This window comes from Carassius auratus, unplaced genomic scaffold (assembly GCF_003368295.1).
Source record: "Carassius auratus strain Wakin unplaced genomic scaffold, ASM336829v1 scaf_tig00050434, whole genome shotgun sequence".
NCBI classification, from domain to species: domain Eukaryota; kingdom Metazoa; phylum Chordata; class Actinopteri; order Cypriniformes; family Cyprinidae; genus Carassius; species Carassius auratus.
The window spans coordinates 25,398-42,253 of record NW_020527158.1 but is presented as its reverse complement, the minus strand read 5'-3'; the positions used below and the strand labels follow the sequence as shown (position 1 = coordinate 42,253).

At 36.1% G+C, this 16,856-nt stretch overlaps 2 protein-coding genes, 1 non-coding gene and 1 pseudogene across 3 annotated transcripts; all 4 read right to left on the bottom strand.

Annotated features, from left to right (window-relative positions):
* Positions 1-729: 729 nt before the first annotated feature.
* Positions 730-6,212, bottom strand: LOC113089590 (nucleolar protein 56-like; annotated as a pseudogene).
* On the bottom strand, positions 1,714-1,780 carry LOC113089595 (small nucleolar RNA SNORD57). The gene has a single exon (XR_003286576.1). It is a non-coding gene; the product is annotated as a small nucleolar RNA SNORD57 (small nucleolar RNA).
* Positions 6,213-7,420: 1,208 nt separating the features above from the next.
* Positions 7,421-12,707, bottom strand: LOC113089594 (retinol dehydrogenase 12-like). The gene is made up of 6 exons (XM_026256069.1): positions 12,454-12,707; positions 11,639-11,878; positions 11,453-11,542; positions 10,168-10,356; positions 9,005-9,114; positions 7,421-8,519 (listed from the first exon to the last, which is right to left on the bottom strand). The coding sequence occupies exons 1-6, from the start codon at positions 12,614-12,616 to the stop codon at positions 8,340-8,342; spliced, it is 972 nt and encodes a 323-aa protein (XP_026111854.1). The 5' UTR covers positions 12,617-12,707; the 3' UTR covers positions 7,421-8,339.
* A 1,433-nt stretch (positions 12,708-14,140) lies between these two features.
* LOC113089591 (tubulin polyglutamylase complex subunit 2-like) lies at positions 14,141-16,789 on the bottom strand. The gene is made up of 7 exons (XM_026256063.1): positions 16,628-16,789; positions 16,282-16,361; positions 16,104-16,191; positions 15,785-15,916; positions 15,553-15,663; positions 15,274-15,437; positions 14,141-14,515 (listed from the first exon to the last, which is right to left on the bottom strand). Exons 1-7 carry the CDS (start codon positions 16,701-16,703, stop codon positions 14,294-14,296), a joined length of 873 nt encoding a protein of 290 aa, XP_026111848.1. The 5' UTR covers positions 16,704-16,789; the 3' UTR covers positions 14,141-14,293.
* Between the last annotated feature and the right edge of the window lie 67 nt (positions 16,790-16,856).

Here is a 16,856-nt window from a genome sequence, read left to right as displayed (position 1 = left end):
ATCTGCAATGAGATCATTGGAGGGGATGAAAATGCATAGGAGAGAGCAGAGGTAGGAGAGTGTGAAGCCCGTGGCTGTTCTGTAGGAAAGCACCAATGTCTTGAACTTTGATGCGGGCCGCTACTGGAAGCCAGTACAGAGAGATGAGAAGCGGTGTGAATCGGGCTCTCAGAAAACAAGATTTGCTGCTGCATTCTGAATCATTTGCAGAGACCTGATTGCACATACTGTTAGTCCAGCTAGAAGAGCACTGCAATCCAGCATAGAAATGACAAGAGCTTGGATGAGGAGCTGTGTTGCAAGCTTTGTTAGGAAGGGTCGGATCATCCTGATGTTGTGTAGTGCAAACATGCTTGATCACGATGGGCAGTCATGGCCTAATGGTAAGAGGGTAGGTTTAGAAACTTAATCTTCTGTAAGAGGAGAGGAGCCACACTAATGCACAACAGTATTGTAACCTGTATAATAATTATTAGCTCTACATGTGTAAATAGTACATGCAGAATGGTTAGATTTCAAATGAAATGTTATAAACTGCAAATTAATTTAAAAGTTGAATATGGACTGACTGATCATGCAGAATATACTAATAGTAATAAGCATTAAGAGATCAAGTAGATTTTTATATATATAAAAAAAAAAAAAAAGCCTAATTGTTTATGCACTTTCTAGTATGAATTAGAATAGCTGGAAAACTTTGGAAAAACAGCTTGAAGTAGACACCACATGCATGATTTCATTTCACATTTACCATCATGGCAAGAGTTTAAGTACAGTCTTTACAAGTTAAAACATATGCATAACTCCAAACAGCTCAGACATTACTATGAATAACCAAACAAGCACTTATCAGGTGAAACAATTTAATCAATTAGAAGCATCTGAAGTGAATTTAGAAGACAAGCTTTAGTCTTTTTATTGATGCAACAAGGCCATCATTTTCTTAGAGTAAGGCACCTAAATAAACCATCCGTTTCAGAAAGGTGCATTGGGAATGTTGGGAAACAAATTGAGACTCAATGCATAGCTTTTTGGCTCAACATATTTAAACGCTAAACCATGAGTCCAACCCTTATTGAAACTAAATATAAAGCCGTACAATGCTGAAAAAGTTCATTGAAGGAATGAATTTATTCATCCTCTGCCTTTTTCTTCTCCGTCACATCAGCCTCCTGTCACCACTTTCTCTTGTTCTTCTTGGCAGGCACCTAATTTACACCGTTTGTCAAGACCTCCTCTACCTCTGGTTCCTTCTCAGCCACCTGCTTTTTCTTTCTTATGCCATCTCAGTTTTCCTGAAGGACAGAAAACATCAACATCATGTATGAAACAAAAAAAGAACCTGCTGTGAGACGAGCATGTCCTGCTCACTTCAGTGATCAAGCCCACTGAGTTGGGTCTGTCAATGGTCGGAGGAGCTTTGCTTTAGCATGCCAGATATGAGACAGGTCCACGAGAAGGTCCAGCCTCCAGTATAGTCATGCTACTTGTGCTAAACACCACGGATGTACTGTTATTCACACGTACCTCAGCCTCACCATTGGCATCTCGTCATCTCCGTCTGCTGTGGAAAGAGCTTCCAATTTCCTCTTCACGCTACTTTTCTCGAGCTTGCGCTTTATTTCAGCAGCCACCTCACTAGCCTGTGAGACAGAAATAGGTTAATGTATTTGCATTTGTACAAGCTCATTATAAAATGAGTTTTATAATGCTGTGTCAGGCTCATTAAATCAGTTTTCACCTCCATGTAGGAGTCAGGAGACAAGAGTCATCACTCACAGCACTTCCTTGAGTTACTCATTTAACAGGTCAAATTTGGAATATTATACCATTAGATTAATTTAACATCAGCTAACATGCTAACTTTGTGAGTTACTTTAACATTTCCTAGTCAAAGGTTTCATTTTAATTAACTAGCATGCTAGCTACTGATCACTTCTCACCTGTACAACAGCTTTCATGATGTCCAGGTTCTTATGTGGTGCCTCTCCGGTCTCATAGAACGGCAGATAATCTTCTACCAGGTCACCAAACACACAGGTGAGAACCTCTGTGTGAACAAAAAAAAAAAAAAAAAAAAAAAAAAAAAAAAAAAAAAAGTCAAGGACAAACAAGCACCACTCAACAACACCAAAGTGTTTGATCCAAAGTTCTACTCAGAAATGTCATCTCAACAACCACTGTGGTGGATTACTGTTGACGAAAAATAAAAGCATCATAGCAAGAACCAAACAGCAGTAACTAAAGAAATGAGGGGAAAAGGGATACTCACAAGAAAAGCAGTCAATGCATGATGCAACTGTAGTTTGTGAGGGACACAACACAACTGGAGAAAGTCTCAACGTTCACCAAGTCAATAGGAGATGTGTCCATACCTTCATTAAAAAAATAAATAAGTGCATAAATGTCTCCCTTAAATCACTGGAGCACTAAACCTAGTTGAGCTTAAACGACTTCGTGAGTTATGCTTGTTCAGTTAGGTATGCTGTCATCACATGGTTTCAGGGGATTGACAGATTATAATAACATCATAACGTCCAAGACAAACCCACATTAAGCATAATAATGGCAAAGATGAGCGCATCTTACCCATAGAGCTGCGGGACGCTTCTAGGATGGAATGAGCTTTGCCACTGGCCATTGTGATTTCCTCTATAGCTTCCAGCATCTCCTCGGTCAGCTCCTTCCCATTCCCAATCAGCTTGGCCCAGCTTACAATACGTACTATTATCATTCACTAGCTTTAGCAGTTCTGGAAAGTGGTAGCCGTAGCATTTACTGCACAGAAAAAAAAAAGAGCGAGTTCTAATTATGAAAAAAGTTCCAATAAGGGCCATTGACACAGAATGAGTCCACAGAATAACAGCCATGCATGTCCATCAAGCACGTTTACCAGTCCCTCCAGAAAAATTCACTTTTTTTATGATTATTGCGGGCAACAATCCTTGATTTTGCGGCACGTTTTCTTAAATGCGATGGAATATGCGGGATACAAAAACTGCGGTTTGATGAAAAAGAGAGAGAAAAAAAAAAAAAGGTGATTCCGCCAACACCTTTTTCTCACTAGGCTACTACCTTAAATGTAAAGAGTAGTTTCTTATTACTTCCTATGATAAGCGAGCATACTAAACCACAGAATATTTAAGTTGCAATCTCTTACTGCAACGTAAAATATTTTACATACTACTAATATAATTACAACTGTAAATTTGTGGTACTGTTCTGTAACAAAAAGTGCAATCTTACAACTGTAAAGTTGCATCAACTTCTGAATGAAACTACAACAGTGTTAGTAGCCTAGTGATAAGGGGGTGTTGGGGGAAATCACCTTTTTTTCTCTATTTCATCAAGCCGCAGTTTTCGCAAGTTCTCGCAATATAATTTGGCTCCACTGTCATGTAACAAATCGGGAAACTGCTTTGTGCGTTCTTTTGCGCTTATTTTTGTTGGCAAATAAGAATGATTTGCGCGCTTCAAGTTTCACCGCGGAGTTTGCAGATGATGTTCACGTCACGTAATTACGTCACTTCATAAGGCAATTTATGAGGCAAAAGAGCGGTGTATTTGAAAAAATGCGACCCCTCATAAATATGCGGCCTTTGGCTGATTATGCATTAAATCAGGCGATCTCATAATCGCGTTTTTCTGAAGGGACTGGTTTACATGGAAAAATGATTGAAAAGTAGTGCATTGGAATGGAAAAACCCTAAGGCTGCATTTATTTATTTTTTTGAATAATCATGCATCTCTAAGTCACGTTTACTAGGTGAAAAAGAACTTCCCACTCAAGGTCTGTCTCCTCCTCAGGTTGTGTTCACTCCAGTCTGATGGACCAAACACTCCTGAGGAAGGACGTTACTGTCCCTCCACTTTCTGTACAGCCAGAGCAATAGGGGTCTCTGTCTGTGGTAAGCATTAGGAGGTTGCTCTACATGTTTCCTGTAGTTTGATCAATCTTACCGTACACGCATGGAGAACGTGTCTTTGTCCAACTGATCATGGAGGGCGATGGACTGGATGATCATGTTGTTCGCCCTGTTGACATTAAACTTGACTTTGGCTCAGGAGAAGCTGTGACCCAAACCCAGCTGAGCTTTGGACGCAGCCTGAGCAGTCCCTTAACCAGGGAATGAAAGTGCAAACACACACCTGTCAATCACAAGCAGATGCATTAGAAAAAGTTAATGCATGACATAGAAACAGTTAAAAACACTTTTTTTGCCTGTCTGTTCAGATTTTCAGTATAAAGCATCAGAAATCAGGTCGTCTAGGTACATCATTACAGCAGGCTTTAGAAAATGTTTGGAAATGTGAATCTGCATATTAATCATTTAAATCGGGATTTCAAAACTTTTCTAGGGGTCCACAAGGGAGTGATAGTGCATTCAGGGAGATGGAGAATGGAATAAAAAAAATTAGCGTATCCAAATAATAAGTCCACACATTTATATTACAAATGTTCAACAGTAAAAATTGTCTTTCATACATCAAAATGTATAACTACCTTAGGGGTCCTTTATACAAGGACGATTATATTTGGGGTCCATGTCATCTAAAATATGGAAGGTTAGTCTCCAAGAACAACCTTAGACTCTCATGAACATCTCCTGTCAGAATCAGATTAGAAACTGGGTGAGTAAATGTAGGTCACAATATGCAAGTTTACATGACAACATCAGATGATCAGTTAATATGTCGTCATCACAGTCATTCAGGGGATTGACAGATTATAGGTACATCATTTCAATCAAGGAGCAGTTTAAAATTAGACCTTAATATCTCTAACCTTTTGAGACTGCATTGATATTTTCCAGTGAACATTAGGTGGATTTAAAGGGGAAGAACGCACTTAGTTTGAGCACACTACTGAATTTGCCAGGTTTAAGACACTGCTCCACCTATAGAAGATTAAAAAAAAAAAGTGTAATTTAGAAGACACTTGGATTTAAATTCAGATGAGTTTGAAGTAATACGTTGAAAGTAGCAATATATTTATTCATCTGAGCAGAATGCATTACTGAAGAAAAAGATATCCCTCTCTCTCTCTCTATCTATCTATCTACACACACGTGTGTGTGTGTGTGTGTGTGTGTATATAAATCAGAAATGAAAAAGCACCTGAGAGAAAGCTCATTGATTTGACCTAGACCCAATACCATAAATCACTAATTATACCAAAAAGGGACGGTCTCAAATGCTGCATTCTTACATTAATAATCAAGAACACATAAAAAATAAAGAATAATATGAATCTGATAGTATGGAGTTGCAGGTCAGGACCTTTCTTTTACGGTCTATGGTCAACACCAGCACTCATGTAAGTTAGCCCACATGGCGCTGGCACCTCAAAGTACAAAGCAAATGCTCAGTTTTACAAATTTAAAGTGTTTAAACAACATTGCGTAAGCAGAACAGTCAGATAACAACAGTCGCTAATAAACTAACGTTACCCGTTTAGATTTTTTTGCATTAGATATTAAGCTTTTTCTGCATTAGATCTTGAAGCTGGGGAGCTACATTAGCATGTAGCACAGAAACACCACGTGTTCCTCCAGCGGATCAAAGTCAAACACTCAGCGCGTGCAACTTTTAAAACTGATCAGCATCTCATAGCTCTCATTACCAAGACATCAATCCAAAACACTAACGAGAAAGGAGTTAAACTTGAAGAGCCAGGTAAGACGGAATTGAATGGCTGCTGTGGACTACTGTGAGTCCTTGTGTAACCAGGCTCATCTTTTATCCTCATACAGCTAACGTTACAGTGATTGATTAAATGCAGTTTGTAGTGTGCGATCGCATCATAATTGTGCACAACAGCCCAATCAAAGCAATTGTGATAGCAAATACAGCGCAATAAAACTTTCAAACGTAAGACAATACTGCAAGCACATAAGTTACACTGGCCATGCAATAATGGTATTTGAAATGTTTCAAAACACCGATCTACATCTCTAAAGACTGTATATTAAAAAAAAAAAAAAAACTATTTTTTACCATGTTTTCTGACCTCGTGCACCACACACCAAAGAGCGTGTCGTTCCCTCTGATCACTTGAACAGGAAAGAACTCCGCATGCGCTCAAGTACGCAAACCACACTATTAAGTCCCGCACCCTATCGCGAGAAATCAAAATTTGCATGTTTTGTGGGAATGTTTGCGCCACCTGTTGGAAAAGCTTGGCAACGCAAGATGCGTGACACAGTGGACATGCTGTAGCAGAAGAAAAATGCATTACACAGTGAAGTATTATTAGAGAATGAAGAATTGTTGGTGGAATATATATATATATATATATATATATATATATATATATATATATATATATATATATATATATATATATATATATATATATAAAAATAAGAATCCACGCTGAATAGTGTGTATCAAGGGTAATTCATACAAAACCAGAAGAAAGTTGGTGGTTTTCCAGGATTTATGGTGTTAGATTGTTGGCAGATTTATTTGGATTTAGTTGAAAATCATTATTGGTGTGAAATTTTGATAAAAAAAAAAAAAAAAAAAGTTAAAAAATAAATAAATAAACATTTTAAATTGTCATTTGTCCCAAGATTTAGGGTGTTTTGATTTAGGCAAATTTCTTTGGATGAAGTTCAAAATAAAATACAATAAATTAAAATTAAATAAAAAATTAAATACTGTTAATTATTACAAAGTATTTCAATGAAAATAATTGAATATTAGTTCAGTATTCAACTATGACATTGCTCTATGATTTTGACAATTATATTCATTTGAGAGAGTTGAGGCCTCTGAGCTGACTGGCCAAAATCCTGATTTTATGTTTTGGGATGGACAACGTATTTAAATAAAGATTGAGTTCACACTATGTTCATTTTATTTTAGATTAATAGTTTATCAAACATAACTTATCTATCTCAAAAAGCTTTATATGTGCCTCTTTGTAAGCCATATTTTACATGCTGAAATCATTTGCCAATAAAATGTGACTATGAGTGTTTAGAGGGGAACAAATATATTAGATGCAGGAAACATTTGAAGAGTTATGACAGAAAACAGTTCTGGTCCCACACTCATCCATCAACTAATTATCATACAAATGTGCCATAATGTACCACCCACAGCAGTAAATACCAGTGTTAAATTAATTTTAAAAGAGAGCATTGAATCTACGACCATATACCCACATCAGTAGGGAATGCAGAGTACTTTAATACAACAAAACACACACACTTAGGAATAAAAGCTCTAAGTATGCTCTTTATGTTTTAAAATGTTGTATTTTGGAACACTAAAACTCTTAAAAGTAATAGTATTGTGTTTTCAATGGATTTCATTATGGATTTGAGTTTCTGATTGGATTGTTTCCATCTGAAGGGCCAACCTGTGGAAATAGGGCTAAAGCTTACTGCTAATAAGGGCCACATTGGATCAGCTTTTGGGAAGATGCTGCAGAGCATCATAGAAGAGCCAGAGACCGGTAAGGAGCGTTTTCATCCATACAGTAAAGTCTCTTTTTGTATTTCATATATACTGTACATACAGACCGCTCTAATGTTTGTGCTCGGTTTTGACAGTGAAATAAAACCGGCATTTTTATCTGCATTCAATGACAAGTGCAGACTGATGATTCAACACTTGTGACAAGCCCAAATGTTTTTTCTGTGAATGTAAAAACCACAAACTCAATAAAATGAAAGTGCATGCCATTTCAGTTTCCCATCATATATAGGTAAGTCTGGTTTAAACTGTTTATCGACATGCTAAATTCATTTTTAGACTTGAATTTGCCTCTGAATTACTTTATTTCCTGTAAAACTAGATTAATAAATATCATTTAATATGGTTATGGTAAAATCATGCTTTATATTTTATTCCACTAATGCCTTTAAGATCTTGCAATGTACACTGCAAAAGTCTCTTATGCTCACCCAGACCGCATTTATTTGCTTAAAAATACAATAATCTTATAAAATAAGAGCCCTCATTCTTTTCTTATTGATAAGTTTGAGAAAAGAACTACTACATCTCAGAAGGCAATATCAAAAACAGAACTCTATGTAAAAGAGCAATAATGAAAAGAATGGGTTTGTTCTTCATTCGAAGAGGTTTTGAACAGTATTTTCTGCTCTAAAAAAACAGCGTAAGAACAACCAGTTACTGATGGAGCTTATGAAACAATTAGTAATGGCCAAAATTGTATCTAAGTCGGCGTCACATAAATCTTCAAAAGACTTGGAATGCAGCGGTCATATGGACAGCTTTTATGCAAGTTTGGTCTGTTTTTAGAGCTGCAAAGATTTAAATCACAAGTTTGGGACGAGGGTGAATAAATCAAGAATTGAACTGTCTCTTTAAGGTTTGGCAGTCAGCCTCTCACAAAACTCATATTCCTTCTCCCCAAGAGCAGGATCTCTGGCAGAAGGTGCTGGTAAGACCAGGGAACAGTCACGGTCAAAGTATTTTCCTGTTATTCCTTCTGCTTCTTCAGACACTGCACAGTATATTGTACTGAAAGCCCCTTCTTCAGCAGTCTGTGGTGAAACAAAATACATAAACACACATCAAGTCAACTTCCAATTAACAATTTCTGTTGAATATTTGCTATAGGCCTATATTATATAAAACAAGTATCATGTCATAAATCGGATTGGCTGATGTTAAATTAGATTACCACATTTACTTTCACTCCTTTCAGGAAACCAAGCCATTTCTGCTTCTCAGGGAAGCAACGCTATAGTTACTCTCGTTCTGGTTTTTGTTCACTTTCTTCCGTTCTTTTGTAACGATCGATATTATGGTGCCTTTAAGGCAACAAAACATCCATGTTATGCATAGAGATGCGGAGTAACTCCCTTGCACAGCTGCACTTAAGGGTGGTTTGTGGCATTTTTCCAGAGTCACAGTAAAAATGAATAGCCCCAACACATTATTTCCACCTACTCTGGAAGCTAGTGCACTAGTGCAGCCAGATGTGTTGTGGTGTTTTTTATAGTGATTGGATCGAAAGTCAACTCACTTTGAAGAAGAAAAAGCCAACCAAGTTAAAGAGGAATCGGATAATGAAGTTGTAATTTCTCATTACGTCGGTCAGAACTACACCTGGATGCAGAGAGTTTGCAGTCACACCTGAAACACACACAAAACCATGGTTTAAATTGGGAAAAAAAATTAAAGCACTTTCTTCTCTTTCCAGCATGAAATATCGCTCACCTTTTCAACCTCATATCCAGACAGAAAATGCATTTTTTGTTTGTGAAGACATTCAAAACAGAAGTGCTTTTCTGAAGTTTTTTTTTTTAATTGCTTAGACATAAAAAGTGGTACTCTAGTCCCACTCAGTGAAACCACTCATATACTGTACATACGGAGTGTGTATGTGCATATGCATGTATGTGCATTCCACTTTGAACACAAGAGTAGTGTTTTACATTTTTGTGCAGTTTGGGGTGTATGTGGCTAATTATTTTATGCTCGTGTGTACGATTACCACGCAAAAATATCATTTTAGAGGAGTTAAAATAGTTTTGAATGAAGTGTTTGCTTTTGCAAGATATGTGTGGCATTTTGCATGTTGTGTGTGTGTTTTCTGGTTTTGTGTGTAGAGTTTTGAGAAATGGAGTCATAGTTTAAAATACGAACCATTTAAAAAAAAAAAAAAAAAAAAAAAAAAAAAAAAAAAATAATAATAATAATAATAATAATAATAATAATAATAATGAATACAAAAAAATAAAATAAAAAATAACGGACATACAAATTTGATTGAATTATCAACTAAAACAAAACAGAAAAACTGGATTTTTTTTTTTCTGTCATGGATAGAAATTTTACATTTATCATTATTGAGGTCTCAACTTTAATTGATTCGGTATCTTGCCAAATCTGAGCACAGCTTGAGACATTTTAACGCTCTACAGGAGCTTAATTACATTTCATAATGTTAAGGAGACATAATTGAGATTTGTTTTCACTTGAGATTTTCCATGCAAATATTTTTTCTTTCCTTTATGATCATTGACACAAATTAATTTATAAATAGAATTTACAGTGTACATTATGTAAAATACTGAATCTTTAAGTAATGTCAGATCATAATCAAGATCTAATTTGGACTTTCTGCTCATTTTCTCATGGCAGCAGCAGTCGGTCAGTTTACGGAGTTGTGGTTTGGACATGTACCTGTGCCCTGAAGCCTGCGTGCTGACTCGTTGGTCCAGATGACGTTGTGCAGCTTGGTGTGGTTATATGCAGCATCCATCACATGCTTTAGATTGTGACCGCGGAAATGATCAAAGTTTACCTCACCTTTCCAGTGATTCATAGACGATACATTTACTATACGAGCTGGAGCGGATTTCTTCAAAAGGTCTGTGTGACAAAAAAAAAGAAAGAAAAAAGTTACACCCAGAATCCTGAGGTGTTTTTTCAAATGAATATTTGCCAAAAATGTTCTCACCCTCAGTCCATCCAAGAAGTAGATGAGTTTGTTAAAATATGAATCTTAGATCCATGATATTGCTTTCTCCAGTAAAAAAGTAATCTAATCTGAACCAGGAGATAAATGTGCTGAAAACAAGCACCATTTCAAAAACAGTTGCTGGATTTTGATACGAGGACAACAGGTGAGGAATTTTCACTACAGATTAATAAATATTATAGATTAAGAACTCTTACTTTGGCTAGAAGCCATGGTTTAAAACAGGGGTGTCAAACTCGATTCCTGAATGCCCTGAGCCCTGCAGTGTTTTTTTCTAATGCTCGAACACACATGCCATGTAGTTTTTAAATAAGCTTGAAGGACTTGATTAATTGGATCAGGTGTGTTTAATTAGGGTTGAATCTAAATTCTCCGGACCTCCAGGAATTGAGTTTGACACAAGTGGTTTAAAGTTAAATTCCTTAATGCACTTACGAAAGAAAAATATATTTACCAATATATTTCTTAAAATATATTGTGATATATTGTAATATATTATTTTCCCTTGTTATTTTCTAATATTTGATATTTTTGAATACATTTAATAATATATTGATGATACATATATTATATAATATATTGCAAAATACACAAATGATTGCCGTTTCAATATATTGCAATATATTGGAAAAAAATAAATATATATAAGAATATATGCTAATATATTACATGATATTTTCCAATATACTGCAATATATTTTTGTTTCAAGGGTGATTAATTTGTTTCTGAGAAACTCAAAGCTTTTCACTTCACAAGATCAACTGATGTACTGTTTTTTATAGTGCTTTTATGTTTGGACTCTAATTCTGATGGCACCCATTCACTGCAGAGGATCCACTGGTGATCGAGTGATGCTAAATTTCTCCAAATCTGTTCTGATGTAGCAACATCTTGAGGGTGAGTTCATTTTCACCAAATATTCATTTTGGGTGAACTATTTTTTTAATATCTGAAAAAAGGCATTAGCAATTGGAATGTTCTCTGACCTAAAAGCAAACTGGTGAGCAGAAACGGCCCAACATGGTTGGTTGCAAAAGTGATTTCCAGCCTATCTGCAGTGATCTTACCTGGTAGGCCTGTAGGTATGAAAAAACCTTGGTTTGTGTTGGCATACAAATTGATATATGAGAGAGAGAGAGAGAGAGAGAGAGAGAGAGAGAGGGGCATTCCACCTGACGCCCCTGCGTTATTGACCAGGATATGTAATGCCTTCTCTTCCTCCAAGATCTCTGCTGCAAACTTCCGCACAGAGTCGAGTGACGAGGTGTCAAGCAGACGCAGATGTACGTTCTGGTTTCCAGTACTTTCTCTGATTTCTTGCAGCGCTGCAGTCCCACGAGCCTCACTCCGGCACGCCAGGATCACCCGTGCCCCACGACGGGCAAAGTCCAGGGCGATGAACTTCCCAATACCTAAGATATAACAACAAAAGATGATACAGTACAACCTTAGGGGTTAGGAGTCAAACTCTCTATCCATTAGGCCACTAAATTTGATCATATCAATTATCAATATATCAGTTAAACTCCTACAACAGTCCACAGGAAAGAAAAATCACAATAACAAAAGAGATGTCAATATAACCTTCATTGAATTTCTCCAAGACTGTAAGTAATTGAACAATTCTACAGAATCATTTTATAATAATTGTATGCTCATTTATATTTGTTATATTTATATATTCTCTATTCTGTTCCTCTATTTTAATTTTTAAAATACGAGCCTGCAGCTAGAATAGCACGTTTTAGCACTACAGAGCTGTTCCACGAATCTGTGTTAATATGAAAACTAACAAGTTTAGGTTTTATATACACGAAACATGTCTTTTTTTGTCACAATATTTGTAGTTTCATGGACTATGCGTCATTCGTCTTCTGTGTAAAAGGGTTCTCCGCAATTCTACTCAGCAAGGGGTTTGTGTGCTCACCACCATGCATTAAAAAATACCATTCATTTAAATTTTGAATGGTAAAAGTTTGATTCTCACCCGTGTTGGCTCCAGTCACAATCGCAGTTTTGCCTTCTAACTTAACAGGACAAGCGCGCGGGTTCCACGATGCTTTCCGCTGCGCGCGTACAATTATGGCCAGAATCGCCGCTGAAACCATCCATATCGGATGGGAATATATGTCACTCCACTGCCAGTTCATTATCAAGTCTGCGTGGCTCTGTGAAAATCCTCGGTTTACTTAAAAGAGACAATGTGCCGAGCTTAATCCGAGTGACTCTGGAACGACTGCGCCCTCTGTAAATGCACAACTCAAGACTGTTTTCAAGTCACAAGTGCAGTCTTTCTACATAGCTACAGTTTGTCAGGAAAATCAGGAGGTCAAGTTGCCTAGGGTGATTTGTTGAATCTCAGAATTCCTTAGCTGCTGTGTTCAGCATTCTTCTGAACAACCAGAATAGCAATTCCTAGGAACCCCGAAGTGAGAAGTAACTGTAAGTGTTTTTTCCCCTCATGCTATGGAAGTCTATAGGAGTACTATGGAATTTTATGTTCAACAGAAGAAAGAAACTCATAGTAGCGAAACATGTAAGATGACAGAATTGTAATTTTTGGGTGAGCTATTAAGGACAGTGTATTGTGACATTATTGACTTAATAACTTCATGTTCTGTTTTCACATGCCTTATATACTATTATCTTTGTTGAGGAAATTACTTAACAGATTCCTTTCACTGTTTGTAGTTCTCAAGTCATATCAATTAACAAATAATGTAATCTTAAAAATACAGTGGAATTATCCTCCACAGTATAGCTCTATGATGCATGACAATTACATTTCTCAGAAAAATGTAAATAAATAAAATTAATAATAACATTAATTTGAATAATAATATTTAGAAAAAGTCTAAATATTAATAAAAAGTAAGAGTAGTTCACCCAAAAATGATAATTTGCTAAAAAGAGTCAATTTACTCTAATGCCATCTAAGATGTAGATGTGTTTGATTCTTCATTGGAAGGAACACTTGCTCACCAATCGATCCTCTGCAGTGAATGGGTGCCCTCAGAATGAGTCCAAACAGTTGCTAAAAACATCACAATAATAATAATAATAATAATAATCAGACCAAATCTGTGACAGAATTTTTTTATATATATATATATATATATATATTTATATATATATATATATGTATATGTATATATAATTTTTTTTTACTTTATATTTTTAGTATGCTTGAACTTGTTGCATGATTTCCTATCACTATAATGAACAAATACATTTACTGATAATATAAAAATAATTTAAATGAACTAAAAATAGTAAACATTATAATCTATTGTTTTTACATCACTATGTAATAAAAAGAAAAATATAATAAATAAATATAACAATATAATTGATTATTTTTGTTTATATTATTACTTATTTAAATCTAATTTAAATCTTAATGTTAATTATAGTAACATAATTGTAAAAATATATAATTAAAGTGTTGTCTCAATTTATATTCCAGGCAGGCAGTGGCTGGTGGTGGGTACCTTTGGTGGTACGTGTTCCTCTGGAAAAGTGCATGAATGGCAGTACTGTTTACAGTCCTAATATGGATGCTAGCCGAAATGCCTATGGGGTGCATTTCTCAAGCCAGCTTTCTCAGTTTAGTGTGTACTACTACCTTTTGAGTTATAGAGGAATAAGCTACTGATGAATCTCAGGACTCAGGATTGTCCATCTTTGATCTTTATTAAATGTGTACATACACAGACTCATGGCATGATTGGATGAAATTAAGCTGCTTAAGTGAGGGTAAATACCCAGCATGAGTAAAGTACAGTCACCATGCCTGTATGAGAACATTCCATGGGCATTCGTTGGGGTTATCGTTTAGTCCCACTGTGTCTCCCTGAGACCCCCTGTGCTTTGGCTGTGCTCCCGCCGCTCACTGGGGCCTGTGCTGCCTGCTTCTTCTTGGGAGTGGGTGGCTTGGCCTTGCCACGGAATGCCTCGGCTGGGTCCAGTTTGTTCAAAAAAGGTTCACAGGCTGCATCAGGATGGGAGTCGTCATGGAACGTCAGAGGTTGGTAAAGGGCGGCCCATTGCTGTATCCAGAAATCAAAGGAGAATTTAAAATTGGTTTGTACACACCATTGGGGTCACTAAGATTTTGTTGCAATTAAACTTTTTTCAGCAAAGACACATTAAAATGGATAAAAACTGATAGCAAAGACATTTGCATGGTTGCAAAATATTTGTATTTCAAATAAATGTTATTTTCAATGTTTCCACAATGCTATTACACAAATTATTAAACAGCACAACTGTGATAATCCTAATACATTTCAGAATATTACAATAATTTCTGAAAGATCACATGACACTGAAGCCTGGAGTAATGTCTGCTGAAAATTTAGCTGGACTTCACAGGAATAAATTACATTTCTAAATATATTTAAAAAAAGAAAACACTTATTTTAAGTGGTGTAAAAAATTTATTGTATTACAAAATGGTAATATATTACAAAAAGGCCTTCAAATGTGTTTTTCAACAGACCAAAGAAGCCAATGAATGATTGTTACTTTGTAATTTTTTTTACATATATATTAAATAAAATAAACATAATAAAATATGTCAAAAGTATTTTAACAGAAAAAATACAGTCACTTGTTCTATTTATAATAAAAAAAGTACCTATTTATATTATGTGATAATATAAATGTTTTAAATAGAAATATAATAAAAAATATATAAATGCTTTTAAAACATTTTGTAGACTTGAGCAAAAATAAAACAAAATCTAATAATAATAAAAATAATTCAAATATTCTGATTAGATAGATCTGAATAGATAATACTGACTTTAGCTTGTGGGCTGGGGCCATATGGGGTGAAATTATACTGCCACTCCGGCAGCCCCAGATGAGTGATCATAAGCCGGTAGTAGGCAGTGAAGGAGGGAGTGAGATAATGCCAGAAAAGTGATCGGTCCAAGAACCACACCTCACACTGCTGGGCCACAACACCTGCACAAAACGGGCCAGCAGATACAGGGCCAGATGATAGATTAAAATGATATGGAACCTTTTTGTATGCTATCCATTTATAACTTTCTGGATTAAGTGTGGGATGCATAATCACCTGAAGTGCAATTCTTGTAAACAAGACATACTTTGCCATTACCATTGCAGGGGTCCAGCTCAAAGATGCGACTACGAAAATCAAAATGAGGTTTTTCAGGGCCATCAGATTCTAAAAACAGAAAAGGCAGAAAAAAAGGATATATAATTCAGGCTGATTTTACTGAACCAAAATGCATGCAATGAAATTATGGTATACCCAGAAAATGCCTAAAGACGTAAGAAAATCTCACCCTCTAAGTCATCATCAAAGTCCAGATCATCTAAAGTAGGTGCATTGGGGAGCGAATATACATTAGACTGAATCAGGGGGCGTAACAGAGCAACATTGTTGATCATCATGCAACCCACTGGAACCACTTCATCTGTAAGGCACAGAGCATATATATTCACCCAAAAAATTTAGTTTTTAACAAATAAAGCTTAACCACAACATTGAATCAACACTGATCAGATTTGAAAAAGAAGCATAATGGGTACATTGAAAGCATTGTTCCAGTTGATCCAAACTATCATAGGTTTAAGAGATCGTGCATGTTTCAGGGTGCTCACTTTCCAGCTTGGTGTTCCAGGCAAGCATAAAGCCATCTGTTGTAAGATAGAAATCTCTTAGATCTTCTGGCAAAATACAGTTGTTTTTCTGGAAAACACACGAAAAGCATACCTGATGTAAACATACCCACATTAAAGCTTTGAGAACATTCTCTGTTCAACTGAAATTCCTCCATACTTGCTCCCAAGACAGAAGGCATCGCTTTTCTGCAGGAGGTTTCTCTACAAACCGTACATCTAGCACACCTGGGAGGTTCTCTGTCAAACACATGAATGCAATGCACATATATTTATAAGCACTTGATCAACCATTAAATAAGAAATGTATCTCTACCCTACTTGAGCATTGATAATTGACCTGGTTGGCATTGGTGCTAAGACAGAAAACCTAATGAATAAAAACAAACATATTAATCCATCCTAAGCTGATTTTTTTTTTTTTTTTATCTTAGATTCTCTCCCAGTCTGGCCAAGCTGGCCATCAGCTGGCCTTTCATTCTGACCACCAAAAACGCAAAACTCACCCAAAACCCGAGTAATACCGAGGGTGAGTCTTTCTACAAAACCCTTGTATGTGTTGTCATCTTTCACCTCCTCCATTTCAAAATAACACAAAAAGCACCTATATACTTCAATGTCATTGATTCGCTTGCTGCATAAACACGTCGATTGATGCTGAGGTTACCAAGCACGCAGAAGCAAAACACCGTGGAGCTTCGCTCCTATTGGCTAAGAAAATTACAGACGAATGAC